Source organism: Cervus canadensis, chromosome 11 (genome assembly GCF_019320065.1).
Source record: "Cervus canadensis isolate Bull #8, Minnesota chromosome 11, ASM1932006v1, whole genome shotgun sequence".
Taxonomy (NCBI): domain Eukaryota; kingdom Metazoa; phylum Chordata; class Mammalia; order Artiodactyla; family Cervidae; genus Cervus; species Cervus canadensis.
In genome coordinates this window covers 48,557,389-48,580,227 of record NC_057396.1, presented here as the reverse complement: position 1 = coordinate 48,580,227, position 22,839 = coordinate 48,557,389, and the positions used below count along the sequence as shown (strand labels likewise).

Here is a 22,839-nt window from a genome sequence, read left to right as displayed (position 1 = left end):
ACGTTGGAAAAAAAAAAAAAAAAACTCAGAGGGTTGGGGGAAGGCTTTGCTTTATCTGGGACTGGCTGAATGCAAACGAAGAAGGAGACTCTAGTGGAACACCAAGTGTGCAAGGGCCGTGGCGAAAGGGAAGGAGATGACCTGGGTGGGTGGAAGATTGGTTACTCACAGTGGTATTGAGCAAATAAGTGAATACATTGAGAATTACGAGAGCCAAGCTTCTCATTGTTGGAGAAAGGAGGTATATATGTAGAAGGTGGAGCTGGATTGTAATTGGTAACATCAATGTGAACTCATGCTTTTTAATATAATGTAGATTGATGGATGTAGAAAGAGAGATGTACAGATGTAGTATCTTCTGACAGGGCCTAGAAGCAATAATACCCCAGGAGTAAAGAGCATATTATTGCCCAGATCTTGATTTCTGAATACAATTCTCCACTAAAAGAAACCAGCGCTATTTAGACAAATGACTGATTCCGGGCCTGAAGTGAGAAATCATAAGTTGAGGCTTGACAATCTTACGGGGCAGAGAATGTGCAACAGCTCAAAGAAGGATGAAAAAATGTTAAAAGGACATAAGATACAGCTTGGAGGAGCCCCCACTGGCCCAAATGGGACAATTTAAATATCAAAATAAATCACAGTAACAATGGATTATAATCTATAGAATAAAAGATGAATCTATGAGTTATCTATAATAATATATCTAAGACAAATGAATGAGTGAATGAATAAATAATTCAGGAAGAAGGGAAAGTTCTTCCTTACAGTAGAATGCTGATTATAAATGTAAAGAGAATAATGGAATTAGAAAACCACCATGTGGCAGTTATTATAGGAATAACTGATTCAGACAGAAATCATTAAAGAATGCCAAAACTAGTTGATACAAGATTGTTGAGGACTAGGATATTCATATAGTCTCAAAGTAGTTCTCCCTCAAATACTAAATACTTATTAACTTTGCTGTGGAGAAATCACATAGATACCATTTTAATTGACTTAACATTATCTGACTAAAATAAAAAGGATGGACAAAAACAAGAGCTGGCAAGGGCATGGAAAAATTAGAACCCTTATGCTGGTGGGAATGTAAAATGGTGCAGCCACTTTGGAAAATAGTTGGCAGTTTCTCAAAACATTAAACCTAGAGTTTACCATATGACCAAGCAGTTCCACTGTTAAGTACATACCCAATAGAACTAAAAACATATGTTCACAGCAGAACTATTCAAAATAGCTAAAAAACAAACAAAAATGTAAACAATCCAAATGTCTATCATCTGATGAATGAATTAAAACACTGTAGTACATCCATACAATGGTGTATTAGGGTTCTCCAGAGAAAGAGCCAATAAGATATGTTTGTGTGCATATAGAGAGATTTATTTTAAGGAATTGGCTCATGCAATTATGGAGGCTTGAGGAGTTCAAAATCTGCAGGACAGGTCTGCAATGCAGTAGGAGACCCAGGGAAGAGTTGCAGTTCAAATCCACAGGCAATCCACTGGCAGAATTCCTTCTTGTTGGTGGAAGTCAGTCTTTCTCTATTAGGGCCTTCAACTGATTGGATGAGGCCTTATATTATGGAAGGTAATCTGCTTTACTCAAAGTTCACTGATTTAAATATTAATAGCTCCCAAAAAACACAGAAACATCCAGAATGTTTGACCAAATATCTGGGCAACACGGTTCAGTCAAGTTAACACATAAAATTAACCATCACAAGCGGGTTAAAAGAATGAAGTACTGATGCATGCTATTAATACAACATTGATGAACCTTGAAAATTTTATGCTAAGAAGCCAGACACAAAAGGTCACATATATTCCATTTATATAAAACATCCAGAATAGGCACATCCACAGAGACAGAGTCCGCTGATCAGTGGTTGCCAGAACTAGAGCACGGGGAGTGACTATTGTAGTATATGGGGTTTCTTTCTGGGGTGAGGAATGTTCTGGAACTGGTGGTGATGGCCTCACTACCTTGTAAGTAAATATACTAAAACCCACCAAATTGTGTAATTTAAAAGGGTGCATTTTTTGGTTTGTGAATTCTATCTCCAAAGGGAAAAAGGAAAGTTAATACCAACCAGTAAAGAGACAAATCAGCACTGCCTGGCTCCCAATACCATGCTCTTAGGATGGAGAATTACTTTGGGAATATTCCTGCCCAAATATACAACCTGAATCTAATCATGAGGAAACATCAGACAAACCCATAGTGGCCTATGTTCCAAAAATATCAGGGTTATAAAAGGAAAAACTGAGGAAGTACTCCAGACAGAAGCCAAATAAATGCAACGTGTGATCCTGGATTAGACCCTGGACCACAAAGGAAAGAGTGATCATAAAGGACATTGTTGGGAAAACCAGCAAAATTTGAATGGGGTCAGCAAACTGGATGGTAGTAAAGGATTAATGGGGGTTTCCTTGTTTTGATAGATGTACTGTGGTTATACAGGAGTGTCCCTGATTTCAGCAAATGCATATTTAAGTACTGAAAACTGAGAGGACATAACATTTGTGTATTACAAGTGATTCAGAAAATATATATATATAGCATATATAACCTGTGTTAAATATATATATATATATAAAGAGAGAGGGAGCAAGAGGGTGACAAAGCAAACATAATAAAAAGTTAACAACTGGGAGATCTGTGTGGGGATATACTGGAATCCTTTGAACTATTCTTATAGCTTATCTGCTAGTTTGAAATTATTCAAAATGGAAAGTAAATTTAAAATATATCCACAAAGAGATCTGTTCAAGAAAAATAAAACTTTTCAGGGCTATGGTGAGGACTGTGCCTGGCACACACTATACGCTCAATAGCTACTGCCACTGCCGGTTTTTCAGGTCTGAGAAACAGTAGTACTTTTCACGAGAAGTCACAAGGGGGCATCTGAAAACCAGGAAACAAAAGTCTAAGCACAGAGCTTCCCTGGGCCTGCAGTATTCCAGATGAGGGTTGTCAATACTTCCTCACCCAGAAAGCACTCCTCGACTCAAAAGAAAGACTCTGCTGCAAACTGGGGATGATTCCATTCACAGTAAATAAGGTTTGGGGTACCTGAAAGCTAGCCTTTGCTCCTTCTGTTTGGGTCTGGATTTCAGGACAGCTGTCAAGAGTCACTGCATCCCTCACAAACAGGATGTCAACTCGAGATCTGCGAAAAGGGGTTCGTGAATGTGATGGTAATAAACATGAACGAGTCCTGGAATGGAGACTCAAGAGACACACTTGCTGTGTGAACTCAGTCAAAATCTTCCTCCTCCTGTTTTGTTAACCTGACTTCTTAAAGGTTCCCCCAGACCTCCTAGCTTTCAATGTTTCTGAGCTCTGGAATATGTCCTCTTGAGTCTATCTGATCCTATAACAAATCATTCCGTGAATGAAACTGCTCTAGTCCCTGAGGTCTCGTGACCACACAGTGTAGTGGAAGGAGCATAGGTCTTGCAGACACATTGAGAAAGGTCCAAATCAAGGCTCTGGTACTTCATTTCTTGAGCCTCAGTTTCTTTATCCTTTAAACAGGAATAATACCATTTCCTTTTTAAGAATGTTATGAGGATTAAGTATCTAAATACAGTAACTAGAACAGAGTAGATATCCAGTAGATATTCAATGAACTACAGTATTTTATTTTCAATTTGGTTTAGGCAAAAGCAGCTAGAAGGAAAACATAGGATTTAAAGTTCAACTGTGTTCAAGTTCCTACCCTCTATGACCCTTGGCTAATCACTAGATCTCTTTGAGTCTTACTAGCAGTCTTTTGTTGTTGTTGCGCTGGTGCAATATGCAGGATCTTATTTCCCCAACCAGGGAACAAACCCATGCCCCCTTGCAGCGGAAGTGCAGAATCTTAACCACTAGACTGCCAGGGAAATCTACACTTTTTATTAAAAAGAATGAGGACAGTCCAACTGTATTGAGATATAAAGAACTCAGAGACACTACATGAAAATAAACCATGGAATATATATAATTATGACTCCATTTTTATGTTTAGGGAAAAAAAGAAGTGACCATGTTGTACCCTTGCTTTAAAAAGTGTTCTGTGGCTCCCCAATGCCAACCAAGTGAAGCTCAAGCTCCTTACCTGGCATTTAAGCCCCTTCACTATTTGGACCCTGTCAACCACTTCAGCCTCATCCATGAGCACTGAGTTCCATCTATGACTAAATTGTCCTTCACCATCTCTTTTTGTCTCTCATATTTTAGCAGGAATTAGAATCACCTGGAAATCGTTAAAATACTGATTGTGGGCCCCATCCATAGCATTTCTGATTTAAGTCTGAAAAGGGGAGGCAGTTCCCATAATTTCTAACAAGTTCCTGGGTGATCTGATATAGCTGCTCTAAGAACCACACTTGGACAGCTGTCAATTTTACAACGATGATTCAACTTCATCACCTGTATAAAGGCTAACCAATCATATCAGTTTGCCCAGGACAGAAAGTCCCATATAGCAGAAGACCCCTTAATCTGAGGAAAACTGGGATGGTGGTTACTACCCTTCCTGTATAAGAATCTTTCCCAGGTTGCACATGGGATACTTACTGCTACTGTCAAGTAGCTCTTCCCTATAGCCAGGCTGATAGGAAGTGCCTGAGAAAGGAATCCCATCACCGTGACTGACTTTTTGCTACAGAAAGAATATTTAACAAAGTTTTTCAAATTCAGATTCCTCCATATTCTCTTTATTTCCTCCAGAGAACAGGCTTTAGTTCTCCAGTCCTTGTAAACACTGAACACAATCAGTGTGGAATCACACTATAAGCATCCATTTCCTTGCCCTATGTGCTGGGCTGAGTTTAAGGGAGAAGTTGGGACAAATGCAGCGAGCACATGTGAGCTTCTTACTCAGTTCAAAGTGGGTCTTGTCATGGAATGACAGCTCCACATGGGCCAAAGCAGCTGACTTTCTATTGTTTCCGGAGGGTACCCAATACAACAAAGGTCACTCATGGTCGTTCCATGGTCCCTGATGATGTTTCTGCTCACTGTTGATCAGAGTCAATCCTTTTCATTTACTGGGACTCCTCTTCCCAAGGGGTCAGAGGTCAGAGAGCTGATAGCGTCGCACAAGACCATCTCGACAACATGTGTAGATCTGCTTCTCCCATGTGGCTACCTGGAACACAAAGAGTTCACAGCTCAAAGGAAGCCTGGGGTTCTTCCACTTCAAAAACATAAGTCTTGTCATTGACCCCTACTAGTATAAGGGAGTCTGAGAAGATTTACTGACTCCAAAGACAAGAATTACATCCATTTTTTTTTTTTACATCCATGTTATATATTTTAAAAATAGCTGACCAGAATCAAGGGAGCTCATGAGTACAGAACAGAGAAACTAAGTGGCCAATTGGAGAGAAAACGGACTAGTGTTGTACATGGTTTAGAGCAGAGGGGTCTATACAGGGGAGCAGATGGTCCACAGAAAAGCCTGGGTAGAAGCGGGCGGCAGGGGATGAGATGGTTAGATAGTATCACTGATTCTATGGACTTGAGTTTGAGCAAACTCCGGGAGATGGTGGAGAACAGGGGAGTCCGGCAAGCTACAATCCATGGGTTCTACAGTCAATGGGGTCGTAAGAGTCAGACACGTCTTAGGGACTGAACAACACTGCCTCCTCCAGAAGAGGGCGCTGTCACATTAAACCCTAAAATCTCTTTTGACAGAGCTTAGGAATAGAGAGGGGGTGCAGCTAAAATTAAGTTGGTCCCTTACATCTGTTATTAAAGTATACGTGGAAGCCTTCGGGGGAGGGAAAAAAAAAAAAAGGAAGGCCTAGGTATCCCCGAACCTCATAACATTATATGCAAAGAAGTTCTCAATAAGTGCCTTTTTAAAAATAAATAAATAAATAAGTGCCTTTTATTCCTGAGAAGGATTTCATCAAATTCTCGAAGCAGTCTGAGACAAAGATTAAGAACCATTAATTTAATGCAAATAGCATGAATTCTGGAGTTAATTTTAATCACAGGTGTGCCAATATGTAGCTGCATGACCTAGGGCAGCTTTCTCAACCCCTTTGGTCCCGTTTCTTCATTAATAATATCAAAATGATGTGTTAATTCACAATATAGAACACTATGCAGGAATTTTTAAAAATGAAGTATATCTATAAGCATTTGTCTGGAAAGAGCTCTAAAATGTTAAGTAAAATAACCCAAGTCATACAGCAAACATAACAGGATGACCCCAATTATGTATAAACTAAAGACAAAACTATTATTTACATAACTACATAAACAAAGGTCTGAGCACAAATTCTCCAAAAGCAGTCTTAAAAGATACATGACAAACTATTAATGCTAGTTACTTTAGGAAACAGTGGAACCAAAAGTCTTAAAGCAGACTTTTAAGTCTGCACAGTTCTGCACTGTTTGAATTTTTATACATGTGCATAAATTATAAAATTTTTTTAAATATAAGAAAATAATAGGAATAATAATATCTATACCTCAAGGTATGATAACAATGATTAAATATGATATGTAAAACAGCTAGAACAATGACTGGTCAACAAACATTATTTTCCCTTTCATTTTTCTCTTTCCTCAGTTCAGTTCAGTAGCTCAGTTGTGCCCGACTCTTTGCAACCCCATGACTGCAACACGCCAGGCCTCCCTGTCCATCACCAACTCCCGGAGTTTACTCAAACTCAAGTCCACTGAGTCGGTGATGCCATCCAACCTTCTCATCCTCTGTCATCCCCTTCTCCCGCTTTCAATCTTTCCCAGCATCAGGGTCTTTTCAAATGAGTCAGCTCTTCGCATCAGGTGGCCAAAGTACTAGAGTTTCAGCTTCGACATCAGTCCTTCCAATGAATATTCAGGACTGATTTCCTTTAGGATGGACTGGTTGGATGTCCTTGCAGTCCAAGGGACTCTCAAGAGTCTTCTCCAACACCACACTCTAATCAAATCAGTCTTGAACTTAAATAACAACAACAACAATAAAAGTAATATTTACAGAATAGAGTTTTCATATGCATTATTTCACTGTTATCCTCATTTTATAGATAAACTGACGGACTGAGGAAGTAAAGTGATTTTTTCAGTTTCTAGAGCCAGTAAACGATGAAGACACTCTGACTCAATTATTTCTTTCTGTCCCATTCCTAAGTATTTTATTACCCCTAGTAATCACAAAGTTTCTGGATTCAGTCCCCTCCAAAGCCCTGGGTCCCAGGTGAAAATCACCCAGGCCTGGTTTCATCTCAGGTCTGTACCTTGTACACAGGTTCACAGTCAGCCCCAGTGAGCTCAATCACATAGTCTAAGTCTTGCTGGACAATGAAACAGCTTCCATCACCTAAAAGACAGAAAACTTCCTCAATATTTTGATTTATTTCTGTACATCACTAGCCTAAAGAAAATTGTCTTAAGACCCAGAGTGGCAGACAGGACTCATGATGGGCCAGATATGAGGTCCTACAGTGACTCCCTAAAATGCTGGGCTCAAGAGGATTTGAAGGCCAAGTGCAAGCTCAATGGGAAGAGTTGTCTTTGATTAGCAATAACCACCAACAGCACAGAGCAAGCAACTACAGGCTTATACAAGTATTTGCAATCTTATCCTAGACAATGATTTTTAACAGGTAATTTCCCTATATAAATGTTTTCTTTAAGACAACTATGCTCCCAGGGACTTCCTTGGTGGTCCAGTGGTTAAGAATCTGCCTTCCAATGCAGGGGACATGGGTTCAATCCCTGGTCAGGGAACTAAGATCCTGAGTGCTGAATGGCATAGTATCCAAAAAACTTAAAAAGAAAAATAAAGAAACAGAAGTTAAAAAAATCATCCATATCTACCACTCAAAGATAAATACTATTCACAGTTTAATGTCTTTTTCTAACCTTTTCTGTATAAATTTTTATTTTATATGGTTGAGAGCACATAGCATAGAAGAATATCTTTATGCATAAAGTTTTTTCTATATTAAGACTATGACTTTATACAGAACTCTGGAAAAGAATCAAAAGATATACCCCATGAACTGCAGCACGCCAGGCCTCCCTGTCCATCACCAACTCCCGGAGTCCACCCAAACCCATGTCTATCGAGTCAATGATGCCGTCCAACCATATCATCCTCTGTCGTCCCCTTCTCCTCCTGCCCTCAATCTTTCCCAACATCAGGGTCTTTTCCAATCAGTCAGCTCCTTGCATCAGGTGGCCAAAGTATTGGAGCTTTAGCTTCAACATCAGTCCTTCCAATGAACACCCAGGACTAATCTTCTTTAGGATGTACTGGTTCGATCTCCTTGTAGTCCAAGGCATTCTGAAGAGTCTTCTCCAACACCACAGTTCAAAAGCATCAATTCTTCGGCGCTCAGCTTTCTTCACAGTCCAACTCTCACATCCATACATGACCACTGGAAAAACCATAGCCTTGACTAGACGGACCTTTGTTAGCAAAGTAATGTCTCTGCTTTTTAATATGCTATCTAGGTTGGTCATAACTTTCCTTCCAAGGAGTAAGCATCTTTTAATTTCATGGCTGCAATCACCATCTACAGTGATTTTGGAGCCCCCCAAAATAAAGTCAGCCACTGTTTCCACATCTATCTGCCATGAAGTGATAGGACTGGATGCCATGATCTTCGTTTTCTGAATGTTGAGCTTAAGCCAACTTTTTCACTCTCCTCTTTCACTTTCATCAAGAGGCTCTTTAGTTCTTCTTCACTTTCTGCCATAAGGGTGGTGTCACCTGCATATCTGAGGTTATCGATATTTCTCTCGGCAATCTTGATTCCAGCTTGTGCTTCATCCAGCCCAGCGTTTCTCATGATGTACTCTGCATATAAGTTAAATAAGCAGGGTGACAATATACAGCCTTGATGTCCTCCTTTTCCTATTTGGAACCAGTTTGTTGTTCCATGTCCAGTTTTAACTGTTGCTTCCTGACCTGCATACAGGTTTCTCAAGAGGCAGGTCAGGTGGTCTGGCTTAGAGGTACAGGGAGGTAAGAAAGTACAATTACTATAGCTCTTCCTGTGCATTCAAGTTTCCACACACAAACCTACTTAATAAGCCCAAGCTTCATTCCCATTTTGTCTAGGAAGCCATCTCTAACCACCCAATACAATAAACCCTTTCTCCATTGACCTCTTGTAACACTTACTATTGCTCTGACACTTGCACATATCTTTCCCTATACTATAATTCTAATTTTGGTGAGTGTGTGCTTCGCCACTGGATCATGATGATCAGAAACACTTTTTTAGGAGGGCATAGGGCAAGGGTTATGAGCAGGGCTTCCCTGATAGCTCAGTTGGTAAAGAATCCACTTGCAATGCAGGAGATCTGGATTTGATCCCTGGGTTGGGAAGATCCCCTGGAGAAGGGAATGGTTACACTCCAGTATTCTAGCCTAGAGAATTCCATGGACTGTAGAGTGGCAAAGAGTCAGACACGACTGAGCAACTTTCACTTCACAAGAGCAAGGGTTAGTTACAAGAGTAAGAAGAAACTATAACTTACAGAATATCTACTTTATGTCAAGTACCTATTTTATCTCTAAGTAGAGACTTAGAAAAGTGAACTCATTCACCAAAGATCATAGGATGATGAGATTAAACCATACACAACTGCCATTTTTACATAAATATAAATTAACAAATAAATAAATGAAGATCTATTCACTAGGTCTTCATTGCTGCATGCAGGCTTTCTTGAGTTGCAGTGAGTGAGGGCTACTCTTCATTGCAGTGCTCAGGCTTCTCATTGCGGTGGTTCTTCTTGTCGTGGAGCACAAGTTCTAGGCATGGGGGCTTCAGTATTTGCAGCATGCAGGCTCAGTAGCTGTGGCACATGGGCTCAAGAGCACAGGCTCAGAAGTTGGGCCGCACGGGCTTAGTTGCTCTGGAGCATGTGGAATCTTCCCAGACCAGGGATCAAACCTGTGTTTTCCTATCCACTGGGCCACCAAGGACGTACAACACCACATCTTCTTAAGCAAGTCACCTGTTAACGGACATCTGGGTTGTTTCTACATCTTGGCTATTAGAAATATTGCTGCTATGGACATGGGAGCACATGTATCTCTTTGAACTAGTTTTTGTCTTTTCTATATATATGCCCAGGAGTGCGTAGGATTGCTGGATCATATGGCAACTCTATTTTCAGTTTTTTTAAGGAACCACCATACTGTTTTCCATGGTGGCTGTACCAATTTAGATTCCTACTAACAGTGTAGGAGGGTTCCATTTTCTAAACACCCTCTCCAGCTTTTATTCTTTGTAGACTTTCTGACTGGTGTGAAGTGATACTTCATTGTGGGTTTGATTTGCATTTCTCTAATACTGGCATTGCTGAGCATCTTTTCATGTGCCTGTGGGCCATCTGTATATCTTCTTTGGAGAAATGTCTATTTAGGTCTTCTGGGCACGGCATATATTACATAATTCTGATCAATGACGTAGGAGATTAGTAAGTCTGCCGGGTTGCTCCTGAGGAAATGTTTCTCATTCTTAAAAGGGATAACAATATGCATGTTATGTGAAGATAAGATTTGCTGCAGCTATCCTGCACTGTAACCTTGAGGGAATAAGACTGAGGACAAAAGCTAGTATGCTAAGGAGGAGAGTGCCAAAAAAACAGAGAAAAGCTGCGTTCTTGATTTTATTTCTTCTTTTCTTGTTAAAGCTTTCATTAATTTTTTTAATTCAATACTTTTTTGGATTTTACCAGTCTTTAAACATCCTGGATACAATCCAGGATACCACACTGAGTGAGCTGTCAATTTTTCTTAGTTTCTCCACTGAATTTGTTTTCAAATCACTAAATTAATATAATCTGGAGCCACCATAAATCTGGATGTCTTGTAAATGAAGTACTACATTTTCTGAATTATTGAAGCCATTTTCAGTTGAGTCTTCTGCTACTAACAGCCAAAAATATCCTAACTGATACACTGAAGTACTAAGGTAAGATGGTCCCTCCAGGCCTATAGGCCAGTCCTCCTCACCTAAATCATTCCTATGAGGATTCAGCGTCCCCTAATGGACACCTTCTTCCATGCATTTCTCCCAACCCCACTCCCAAACTCCATTCCAAATATTCTGTACTGCTTACACCAAGGTACTCACTCACTTTACCCAGACTGTCTTTGTAAACCATCAAACACAGTACCTACTGTATGGTAGATAGGCAACTGAAGGACAGATCCCTTCTTTCTGCCCCCTTTCACTCATCTATGACTTTGAATACACTACAGCTTTGGCCGTCAATGTGCATTATTTACATCTCCAGTTGGTAAAATAGTCATTGGATTAAATGTGGCTTAGTCCATGAAGGGGCTTACCAGGTCGCTCAGTGGTAGAGAACCTGGAAGATCCCCTGGGGAAGGAAATGGCAACTCAATCCGGTATTCTTGCCTGGGAAATCCCATGGACAGAGGAGCCTGGCGGGCTATAGTCCATGGAGTCGCAAAGAGTTGGACACAACTCAGCGACTAAAGCAAACAAGTCCACGAAGACATGCCTGCAGTACTCCTACCACTCAAGTTAGCTGTTCCCCACATTCCCATACAGTATTCTGCTGCAGTACTTATCAAACTGTATTCGAGCACATGTCCACATGTCTGTCTGCCTTACTATGAGCTCCTTTAGAGCAGAGACTGTAACTGATTTGTTAACTGAATTCTCAATAATTTGTAATAAGAGCCAGTATATTTATTCTGACAATGTTTACTGAGCACCAGTTACATGGTGGACACTGAACTAAAATGCTGGGGGCAACGTGATAAGGCATAGCCACTACTCTCAAGGAGCTTACATTGGAGGGGACACAGATAATTACAATTAGGGTGTTAAACGTTATGTGAAAAAGCACAATATGCCAAAGAATCATGGAGGATGATGCCCCTAGCCCTGCCACAGACCAGGAACTTAAACCTGTGTTTCACTGAATGATATAGAACCACCTCCCTCAATTGGCCCCTGGACCCACCTTGGCTAGCAATGAATCCATCTCTGAAACTCAGCAGAGACATAACTGGTGCTCCTGATCTGTGGATGACTTGTACTGGAGTCCTAGGATACAGAATAAATGGAGCAATTTTACTCTTTCCCTTAAAAAGCAATACTTGCCTATATTCAACCTACAGTACTAACTGCATAACAGCACACTGGACAAATACGGACAGAGATTAAACATTCATACAGTTTCTTTCCTGGCAAGATCCTTAGATGGTAGATCAAAGTAGTCCATTCAAAACCACCTTGGAGGGAATCTAAACATGTCTCTAAATGTGTTAATGAGCTGAATGAACTAAGTAACCACTGATATTTCCAGTTTTTAGAGGAAGCCTGACAAGCGTTTAAGATAACAATGTTAACAATATGTTAATCTCTTTATAGACAGAATTAAGTCAGCTGTGATATATTAAAATTGTTAGGACTCTGTAAAATCAAACAGGAAGATGAGAATAAATTTTTATAATTGATGATTTTATAATTTTTATAATTATGAGATTTTATAACAGTGATCAGATTCCTTATCTCTATGGAGCAAAAAAAGTACAAAAATAAAGTAACTTAAATTATGGAAGAGAAGGTATATGCTAGTCACTCTTTAGCTGAAATTTTTTCACTGCTCTTGGAATAAAGTCCAAACTCCTTGGCATGGTATATAAGTCCTTTCTAAGCAAATTCCAGTTTTCCTGTCTGGCATGACTTCTCATCACTACTCCACTGGCAGGGTATATACTTGTCTTGTCAGACTACTCAGAGATACCTTACAGTGCCATACTTTCACATGCCTTCATGCTTCTCTATATGCTATTCTACCTAAAGCAGGTCCTTCTTTTCTCTACTTGGTAACTTTCTGCTAGACAAGATCGATTAAAGCTGCATTTCTTCAGAGCAGTCTCACTTTCTTTTCTCTCCTTCTTGGTGCTTCCTCAGATTCTTGAGATCACTAATCATACTGTGTCCTAACAGTCTTTTACTTGTCCATCTATATTATTAGACTCCAAATGCCTCAAAGGCAGAGTCTTTATCTTTTATTTCTGTTGTGTGGTGCCCTGAACAAAGCTTAATGCCTACAGGAGCCATTCAATAAGTATCAGTTGAACAAAGAAAGGAAGCAGAAAGAGAAAGTGACAGTAGAAAATGTTAAGTCCTGGGACAAACAGGTTATGGACTCTTTTTGGATACTGTAAGACCAGGATAAAGCCTATATAATTATATAAGATAGGTTATGATCACAGCCAAATAAAGAATCAGAGCTGGCTTACTTGAACTATAAATGATCAATCTCAGGCCAACCCAGATGTAATACCATGAAGAAAATTACTAAGGTCCTTAAAATTAAAGGTTTTATACAATTATTGTAAGTGAGATGTTAGTTCATTATTTAAGCTTAATTTACAAAGCAATCATGACAGTATGAATCAAATTACCTTTCAGTGTGATTCCAGGAATAATTAGAACAATCAGACAATTCACACTGGAAAGCCTTTATAAATGGAAAAATATACCCTTGATTCAACAGCAATCTATATGCCAGATTAAATCACTGTGAAAGCCAATAAAAATTTCCACTCTGCAGAAGACCTGCATCATGCAAATGAATGGTGACTCACCTTGGACTCCTTACATCCAGCTGATAAATGTTTCCATCCTGTGTCCCAGCCAATAGCAAGAAGCCAGAGAGAAAAGTACAGCAATTGAAGGCATCTGAGCCAATAAAGAGGAACAGCTGGGAACAAGTAGGAGACAAAAATGCTGTTTAAAGATTCGTTTCCAGGAATAAACAGGCACCAAGAAAAGAAGAATTTTACTATTTTTAGTACAGAATTTCTTTCTTCTCCTTTTAAGAACTCCTGATCTAAACTAAGTATTCACCAACAACTGAGGGGGAAGCACTCCCAGGATTTCAGGAACCTGAGGCTGGCTGAGGACTTAAGCAGGTTATATAATATCATAGTCTAAGGTAACAGTTTTCACACTATTTCCCCTCAACACATTGACTCATGGGATCCTCAACACCAAAAATAGTTCTTTTTCCTGTTTTCAGCACAACCTTCCATTTGCTATTCACATATTTACGTTTTGCTTCAAGACACTGATGACAATCTTTTTTTTTTTTTTTTTGATGACAATCTTTTGAAGGTAAAGAAACACACTTAATGTGGCAATTTAAGAAATCACAATTTACCCATGTACTTAAGAAAATAAAAAAGTATTAGATTTTAATTTCTTACTATTAGTTCAAAGAGTAAAGTTTGAATGTTCTAAAAAAAAAAAAAATGAAAGAAAGAAACAAAACAAACAAAACCCTCTGACTTCCTTTTGGAAGTAAAAGCCAGCATGGAAATTCAGAGTGCAAAGGCAGTATGATCAAAGACAGTGATGCTCCCAGAACAAACTTTGAAAATGGAAACATCACCAGCACAATGAAGTAAAGAGACGAAATGAAAATACAAAGCCAAACCAAATCATTAATGTTGTCTGGGTGATGATGACAGCAACTGGAAAGAAATTTAGAAAATCTAATCTAAAGGAACTCCAAGTTTAATTAAGAGCATAGCCTGCTTGGCAAAATCCCAGGAAATGAAGGAAGAAAACCCCATTCTATAAGAGACATTCTGGTCACTAATTAATTGAGAGCCCTGAATGCATGAGAACTTTACTGAAAAAATCTCCACATTACCTTACAGGAGGAAGAAAATCTATAGAACCTCATCATTTTACATACAGCACACTAAGGGCCAGTGGGAAAGTGACTTAATAAAGGTCACAAAGCAGTAGGTCATTTAATATTATCACATAACCCTACATACAAGTCCTACTATGACAAGTTTAGTGATGAGGAAACAGGCTCAGAGAGGTTAAGTAATGAGTCCAATATCATAGCCATTAGGAAGAACTAGGATTTAAATGTTGCCCTTATCCCATACCACATGCTCTTAATTACTATACTGTACTGCCTTTCACACATGTAGCTTCCGCAAAAGGTGAACATACAGAGAAATTAGAAATGCTTTTAAAACAGCTTTCCAAGAATCAGTGTGGCCGAGGTTGCCCAGTGTTCAAAAGTCTTAGAGGAACCACTTGCCGGCTGCCTGCTCTGCAGTCCCAAGCACTGAAGTTTCTTATCTTCTCGGGCCAACAGCAGCATTTTCGACTCTGTTCCAACCTCTCGTTCACCTGCATGACAGATGAGCTATGTCAATAATGGGCTAGGATGATCAGCTGGCAGTACTCAGAAAACATAGCTATTGACAGCTGTTTACTGAATTACTCTGTTAGTCATTTACTTATTAGTTTTAAAAAACATTTATTATGTTCTGTATCTTGACATATTATTTACATGACTGTACATATTTGTCAAAACTCACAGAACTGTGTGATTTAAAAAAAAGTGACTTTTACTATATGTAAAATATACCTCAATAAACCCAAGTTTAAAATATTATGATTATCAAGTCCTTTGTAATGTGGAAAGATACCATATTTGGAACAATGTACAGAGTACAATGCTAAACAAAGTAGGGCCAAACATATGTAACAATATAAAAGGAGGCCACTGGAGGAGAGGAGGGACACAGGAGAGTAATACAGCTCAATTTACATTTTTTTAAAAGTAATTTTATTTATTTTTGGCTGTGCTGGGTCTTTGTTGCTGTGTGGGCTTTTTCTCTAGTTTTGGCAAGCAGGGCCATCATCTAGTTGTGGTACTCGGGCTTCTCACCGTGGTGGCTTGTCTTGTGGAGCACAGGCTCAATAGTTGTACATGGGCTTAGTTGTTTCACGGCATGTGGGATCTTCCCAGACCAGGGATCGAACCTGTGTCTCCTGCATTGGCAGGTGGATTCTTCACCACTGAGCCACCAGGGAAGCCCTGGACTTCTGTTTTTTAAATGAGCGTGATGATTCCTATGAGAATGGATTACAAAACAGAGCAGGCAACAGATAATGGCAGACTGAATCAGGATGCTGGCAGGAAAATGAGAGACCTGGAGGGAGAGGATGAGATGGAAAAATGAGAAACATTTTGAAAGTAGAGATGACAGACTTTGCTGATGTGGGACAAGAGGAAAGGCAGTGGTGGATCTTGAATGAATCTTAGGCTTTGGGCTTAAGCAAGGAGATGGTGGTGCCATTAACTGAGATGGAAAAAAAAGATTTGGGGTTGGAAAAAATCAAACACTCCATACAATAAGTTCAAGCTGTCTATTAGACATTTAAATAGAGTCTAAAATGCAAGTAAAAGATCCATGCTTTAGATATATTTTTGGAAATCACCAGCTTAAATACAGTACTGAAAGTCATGGAAATGATAAGATCACCTAAGACAGTAACTGCAGGGCTGAGGGCCCTCCAATATTTACAGGTAAAATAAAGGAAACATACAAAAGGAGACTAAGAAGCAGTAGCCAATGAGCTACAAAAAAAGCAGCGTCATGTGGTGTTACAGAAGCCAAGAAAGAACAGTGTCCTGAAAAGAAGAGTGTACTATGCTGCAACCTATTGAGAATTTGGAAAGATAACCACAGAGAAGTAACACTGGATTACACAACTTGGAGTCGCCGGTGACCTTGACAAGAGCTGCTGCCAGTTAAGTAACTGGGGCACAAACCCACCTAAGACAGGCTGAAGAGTAAGTAGGAGGTGAGGGAATAGAGAAAACAAGAATACCTTCATTTAAACCAACTGATTTTAAAAAACTCAACCTTATTTTAAGTAATATCTGTGAAATTTTAGGTTTGAAGTGAGATGTGTGTGTATTAATATATAACTTAAAAATGAGTACTGCCTGAAATGATCTTGTTTACCACTAGCTGTACATGCATCACACTTTGGGGAATAGACTTTTCCTATTAATCCATTGTGGTGCTAGTGGTAAAGAACCTGCCTGCCAATGCATGAGACACAGAGACACAGGTTTGATCCCAGGGTCAGGGATCTCCCCCGGAGAAGGAAACGGGAACCCATTCCAGTATTCTTGCCTGGAGAATCCCTTGCCAGAGGAGCCTGGTGGGCTATAGTCCACAGGGTGGCAGAGTTGGACACAACTGAAGCGACTTAGCAGACACACATTCCATGGCTACTCAGTTCCTGTCTCTTGGATTTCCTTTCACAATCCATTAATTCCCAAAGAGGGGCCAGGCTAGTAGTCATAACAGTTTTAGTTCTTGGACCATAGTGCATCTATATGGGAACTTTAAGAGAATGAGGAGAATACTGTCCATAATGAGGGGCAAAATTAACCCAAACGTACAGGGGAATACTTAGAGCAGTTTTATTCATAATTGTCCGAACTTGGAAACAACTAAGACGTCCTTCAGTAGATGAATGAATGAATAAACGGAGGTACATTCAGACAATGGAATACTGTTCAATGCTTAAAAGAAATGAGCTATCAAGGCACAAAAAGACCCAGAGGAACCTTAAATGCATATTACTAAGTGAAAGAAGCCAATCTGAAAAGGCCTTTTATGATTTCAAAACATTCTGGAAAAGGCAACACCATGAAGACAGTAAAAATATCAGTGGTTGCCAAGGGTTATAGGAGAGAAAGGAACAAATTGGTGGAGCAAAGACAATTTTTCAGATAGTGAAATTTCTGCATGATACTATAATGACAGATACATGACATTGTACATTTGTCCAAACCCACAGAATATACAACATCAAGAGTGAATCCCAATGTCAACCTTGAACTTTTTAATGATGTATCAGTATAGGTCTATCACTGTAACAAATTTACCACTCTGTGGGGGACACCAATAATAAGGGAGGTTGTGTGTTTGTGGGGGCGGAGGGTATACTAGAACTCTACTTTCTGCTCAATTTTATGTGGACCTAATAGCTCTAGAGGCAGAGATACTGGGAGAAAAACAGTCCTCTGTTTCCATCACAGAAGCAAATATGTTATAATCACAGGAAAATAAGAAAAGAAGGCAAGTTGCCTTATTAGGACCTTTATCATTTTGACTCACCAGAACTATCATTCTACTCACCTGTTTCCCCCTACGAAGCTTACACCAACTTCTGGCCCAGCCAAGCATACCTTTACCCAATGGATAATTTTACCTCCATACTGTTTTTTAATGTGAACTGACTACCTCTACCCCTGCCCTGGTCCCATTCTCCCATCTTTCCCAGTTCAACTTGAATCCATCCTGCAAGGTTCAAGTCAACTTCTTTTGTGACTCCTTTCTCATCTATACTGACCTAAAACACTCTCCTCTTAAAAAACAAACAATTATACTTGCATTCAGTGAATCATTATTTTAGCCAAAACTGCATTGATCTCTGTTTTACAGGCATTAGCCTCAACTGCTAAATTAAACTGTACTTACTCAAATGTAGTAACTATGACATATACTTCCTTTGTAAATTTAAAGCAACACAAACGTAGTAGATATGCAATAAATATTAGTCTTACGATAAAAACAGAAATACCTACAGAGCAGGAAAGGAGGAGGAAGAAAAGGAGGAACTAAGGCAAACACTGAAGGAATCTAAGGAAACAAATTCATATATTGTCATCAACTCACTGGGCATCTGCTCAGGGGAGCCGAGGTTTATGGAGTTGTCAGCAGCACCCACAGCCACTCCATTGATGGAAGAACCACAGTCTGCAATGACTCCCAGGCAGGCTGAGCGCCCACAATCCCAAAGTCGTGCTGTCCCATCCCGAGAAACAGATACCACATTCTTCCCCCGATCAACAATGGCTGTATCCAGGACACCTGGCGAGAGAAAAAGGAAAAGACCATAAGGAGTAGACAGTGAAGGAACTAAAGGGCAGAGTACATGCATGGATCTGCATAAATGACTATTTCTTTACAAAAGAGTACTGGATATGTACTATATGCTGGGCACTTTCAAGTGCCAGAAAAACAGAAATAAATAGAACAGAGTCCCTGTTTCCCAACAGTTCAAAGACTAGCTATGAGAAACAGACATGGAAAAAGGAGTTTTGGATTTAACTTTTAGTGGCATGTATCTAGAGCAGTGGTTTTCCAGGTTTTTTTGTTGTTTTTGGCTCTAAAACATGTTTTTTAAAAACAAAAGTTAAGAAGTCATTTTAGGCAGTTCAGTATGAAAATTACTGTCTTAAAAGCTCCTGGTGCTTCCATTGAGGAGTAACTGAAAGGGTTAGTCCCCTCTTCATAAAAAAGGATGTGACTTCTCGTCTGGCCAAGATCAAATAGCTCCATTCCTTCCAGGTCCTTCCCTTAAAACTGAAAAAACCTGGACATAAGACAACAAGCAAGCTCAGGAAGGTTGAAAGATGTAAGAAGAAGGCAGTTCACCTAGGGACCTCAGGACTTGAAGAACAACAGGGAAATGAGTTTCCCTGCATTTCCTTACTGCCTCCCATATACTCTAGACAGGACACTGCTGAAGCCTCTAACATAGAACTGATTTTTTCTTTAAAGGCACAAATAAAAATAATAGCAAAAAACAACAACCAAACAACTCCAAGGAAAGTCTGTTGTCTCTAGGCAGAAGATTGAGAAAAGGGTGGCCTAACAGAATAGAAAACATTTTGGCAATATCCATCTTCCTCAAACAGCAAAAGAAAAACTGCTACCTCCCCCGCTTAAAGTTTCAGTGGGGCTGAACAGGGAGTGATCTTCCATCCCACCCCCGCAAAGAAGCAGGAGACAGAACTCCAATTTTCCCCACCCAGCGATGCTGAGCAGGTCCAGCAGGGCACTGTCAGTGGGGAGCTGAGCCTCGGGGGAAAGAGGTAATCTTTCCTGAGGGAGCAGGAAGTACCACTCCACTATCCCCAACCCCTCCCTTGGCGTCAGTCCGCAGGGAACAGAGCTTATAGGCCCAGGGGGAGGCAAGGAAGTGGTGTACAGTTGAGGTGATGCAAGTTGGTGCCCCACTTTCACCAGGAAGGCATCAGCACGATCAGGGGGAAGCTGAGCTTCTACCTCACCTGTTTGCAAAGAGATAGTGTGAGCCAGTGCTCCACCTTTGCAAGAGCAGTGTTATTAGAGGAACCCAACAAGAAGCTGAGTATTCACACCTCCTGGGCCCTTGCATCATACCTCAACAGGGGACTGCCTGCTAAAAAAGATCAAACAAGATTCAGAGTGTTATAAGATCCAAAATGTCCACAGATTTTATAATTTTCGAAGCCCTTGTTACCTATTATCTATGCTATGATCCCTGGCCTCAGGAGCACATAGCATAAAAAGGTAGAGACAGTCATGGACATAAAGAGCTACAATTCAGGGACATATGTGTGGTAACACAGGACTGCAGAGTAGAAAGGGAATGAATCCGACCCTATGGTGATACAGGCAGGGCTAGTACTTGCTTTATTAAAACCCATTTAATTATCCTATTATAGATACCCAATAAACACTTGCAGGCTGACCAAAGGTTACTGAAGTAAACACGTGCTCTTTGGCTTGTTCCTATTTTTCTCAAGATGAGACAACTTCAGATATACAAACCTTGACAAAAACTCAACATAAGGCACAAGAGATGGATGATCCATGCGGTTAACAAAAGGCCTCAACTCCTACTGGAAATTTTACTCTGAAAGCCTTTTCCAGAAAAAGATGAATTTATAAAAAGTGCCGCAAAAAAAAAAAAAATGCCGAAAATTGAAAAAGTAGCCAATTTGGGGCCTGTTTGAGAAAATATGATAGAGACAACTCAGGTAGGACCTAAGTCACAGGGTAAGTTTCCAAATATATGCAATTTAAAATAAAAATTAAAATAAAATAAAAAATTTTAAAAAAAATTAAATACAATTTATGTAGCTGGTTATGGTTGTTGAAAAAATAAAATGTAATCGTCATAATTATATATCAACTGGATAAGGGCCAAATAGATAAGCTTTTAAAAGTAGCCTTTCCCTCAGAAGTAGACTGAAGAAGGTAACATGTCTTATTGCTATTTTACGATTCTTATTTATAACAAATTTTGTAATTGTAAAGTACCTTAACTTTAGAAAATTCACCTTTCCATTCTATTTCCATAATACAGCATTCTAGCTAGAAAAGGATTTTAATCTTTTTAAGAATCATGAAGAATCACCAATAGGAACATAAGGAAGGGCCTTCAGCTCTTACCAAGATATCAAAGATCTATTTATATCCTTACTGGAAAGTTCCAACCACTATTTAAAAATATTGAGTTCCATTAAGTGATACAAAGTTTAAAGAACAAATAGTTATGAAAAATATGTACCCATGGAGGATGCTACTGTGGCTAGGGAGCTGTGAATGGTATTATCTGTGTACAAACTTCAACTAATACTCAGTAAAGAGGTTGAAAGTCTTCCCTTTTTATGAAAAGTAGAGTGGAAAACTATCACCCCCCTCTCTAATAAAATGTCACTCACAACATAGTGGTATCTAGTGTGGGTCTCTTCACTCTTAGGGGGAAGAATAAAAGAAAGAGAAGCCTTATAGGAGCAGGAATCTGTGAAGAATGACTTTAAGAAAAAGCCATAAAAGGAGTAGGAATGCCTTTGTAAGAGGAGTAGTCATACTTAACGATGTAACAGAGCTGCCAAGGCTTTAGTTATCAAACCAAACAGACACAGGCCTTCAACATATAAACCAACAAGAAAAAAAAACTGCATTCAAGAAAAGATTCAGCTGATTGACATATAAACATCCTAGCCAAAGTCTGGGAAATAAAGAATGAGTTACATTAAACTATGCCTGAATAAATATTAGTAAGAAACAGAGCAAATTTCATATTTCTATACAGGTTTCTATCAAGTTTAATCAATTCAGTTCTCAGAAAATAATGAGTCTTGAAGCATCTTCTACTACTTGGAGGCAGCATATCCTATTTCAAAGAAAGTATATTAGAGTTTGAAAAGAATGGCCCAAGTGCTGAAAATGTAACTTGGTTTCTCAAATATAAGCATCTTTCCTACATTTCTAAGCAAAAAACCACAATCAACTAAAATGGTGCTTCATTTGTTCTCAATATTTTCAAAGATTATGAAAGATCTGGTGCTTACTACAAAAAATTAAGATTATGAATATATATATCCAAATTCAGCAACCTTAATTAAATGGCCTGGGCAAGTAAAAAACTTCAAACTGGTTAAAACACACTTTAGAACTACTTAGTAAATTCATACATTACAAACAGAACACTACTTTTAGTTTATCTTTTCATTAGAAAAATTTAGAAACACAAAAATCTTACCTCTGCTTGTTAATAATGAACACATTAATCCTTTAATTAAATATAAAATATGTATCTAAAAGTATTAGAAAAGACCAATTACATAACTAAGATCAAAAATGTCTATTTTTCTATTAGAAATAACAATTTCTGCTTTTCACAGTTGACAAGCATGTTACAACATCACAAGGTTCAACTTGCCTGGCAGAGTTTAAAGTGCAGTGTTATATTTTTAATGAACAATAATAATAATATTCACTGTGCATCTATTTTACACCAGGGATTATGCTAAATCGCTCATATGCACCATCTCTTTTAATACTACTATCCCCATTTTACACATGACGAAATAGACTCAGAAAAGTTAAGCAACTTTAAAAGTCTTCACAGGCTGTGAAGTGGAAGAATTAAGATTTAAACCAAGATTTGTATGTCTCCAAATCCTAAGCTTAACCACTCTACTACACTGCCTCCCTTACTATCATGTTTCCATATACTAGAAGTAATAAACAAGTCAGGGACTTAAGCTAACCAAAGATGATCTTTTATAGCAGATCTTTATACAAAGCTGCTCTATTAGTGTCCTAACGATACTTTGCAGTAAGCATCAGGTGATGTTCAGTCAAGTCTTCCTTTCGTATCTTGCTTGCCAAACTTACCTAGGCAATAAAAGACCATGTTCACT

The 22,839-nt window shown here is 39.1% G+C and overlaps 1 protein-coding gene across 1 annotated transcript in view; it reads right to left on the bottom strand.

Moving 5' to 3' along the window:
- Positions 1-4,690: 4,690 nt before the first annotated feature.
- PAAF1 (proteasomal ATPase associated factor 1) overlaps positions 4,691-22,839 on the bottom strand; it is a 39,591-nt gene continuing 21,442 nt past the window's right edge. The window contains exons 7-12 of the mRNA XM_043481693.1: positions 18,533-18,727; positions 15,085-15,176; positions 13,610-13,725; positions 11,974-12,056; positions 7,251-7,333; positions 4,691-5,146 (exon numbers count right to left, since the gene is read on the bottom strand). Coding sequence (XP_043337628.1) covers positions 5,069-5,146; positions 7,251-7,333; positions 11,974-12,056; positions 13,610-13,725; positions 15,085-15,176; positions 18,533-18,727 — 647 coding nt within the window. The 3' untranslated portion in view covers positions 4,691-5,068. The remainder of the gene's footprint in view (positions 5,147-7,250; positions 7,334-11,973; positions 12,057-13,609; positions 13,726-15,084; positions 15,177-18,532; positions 18,728-22,839) is intronic.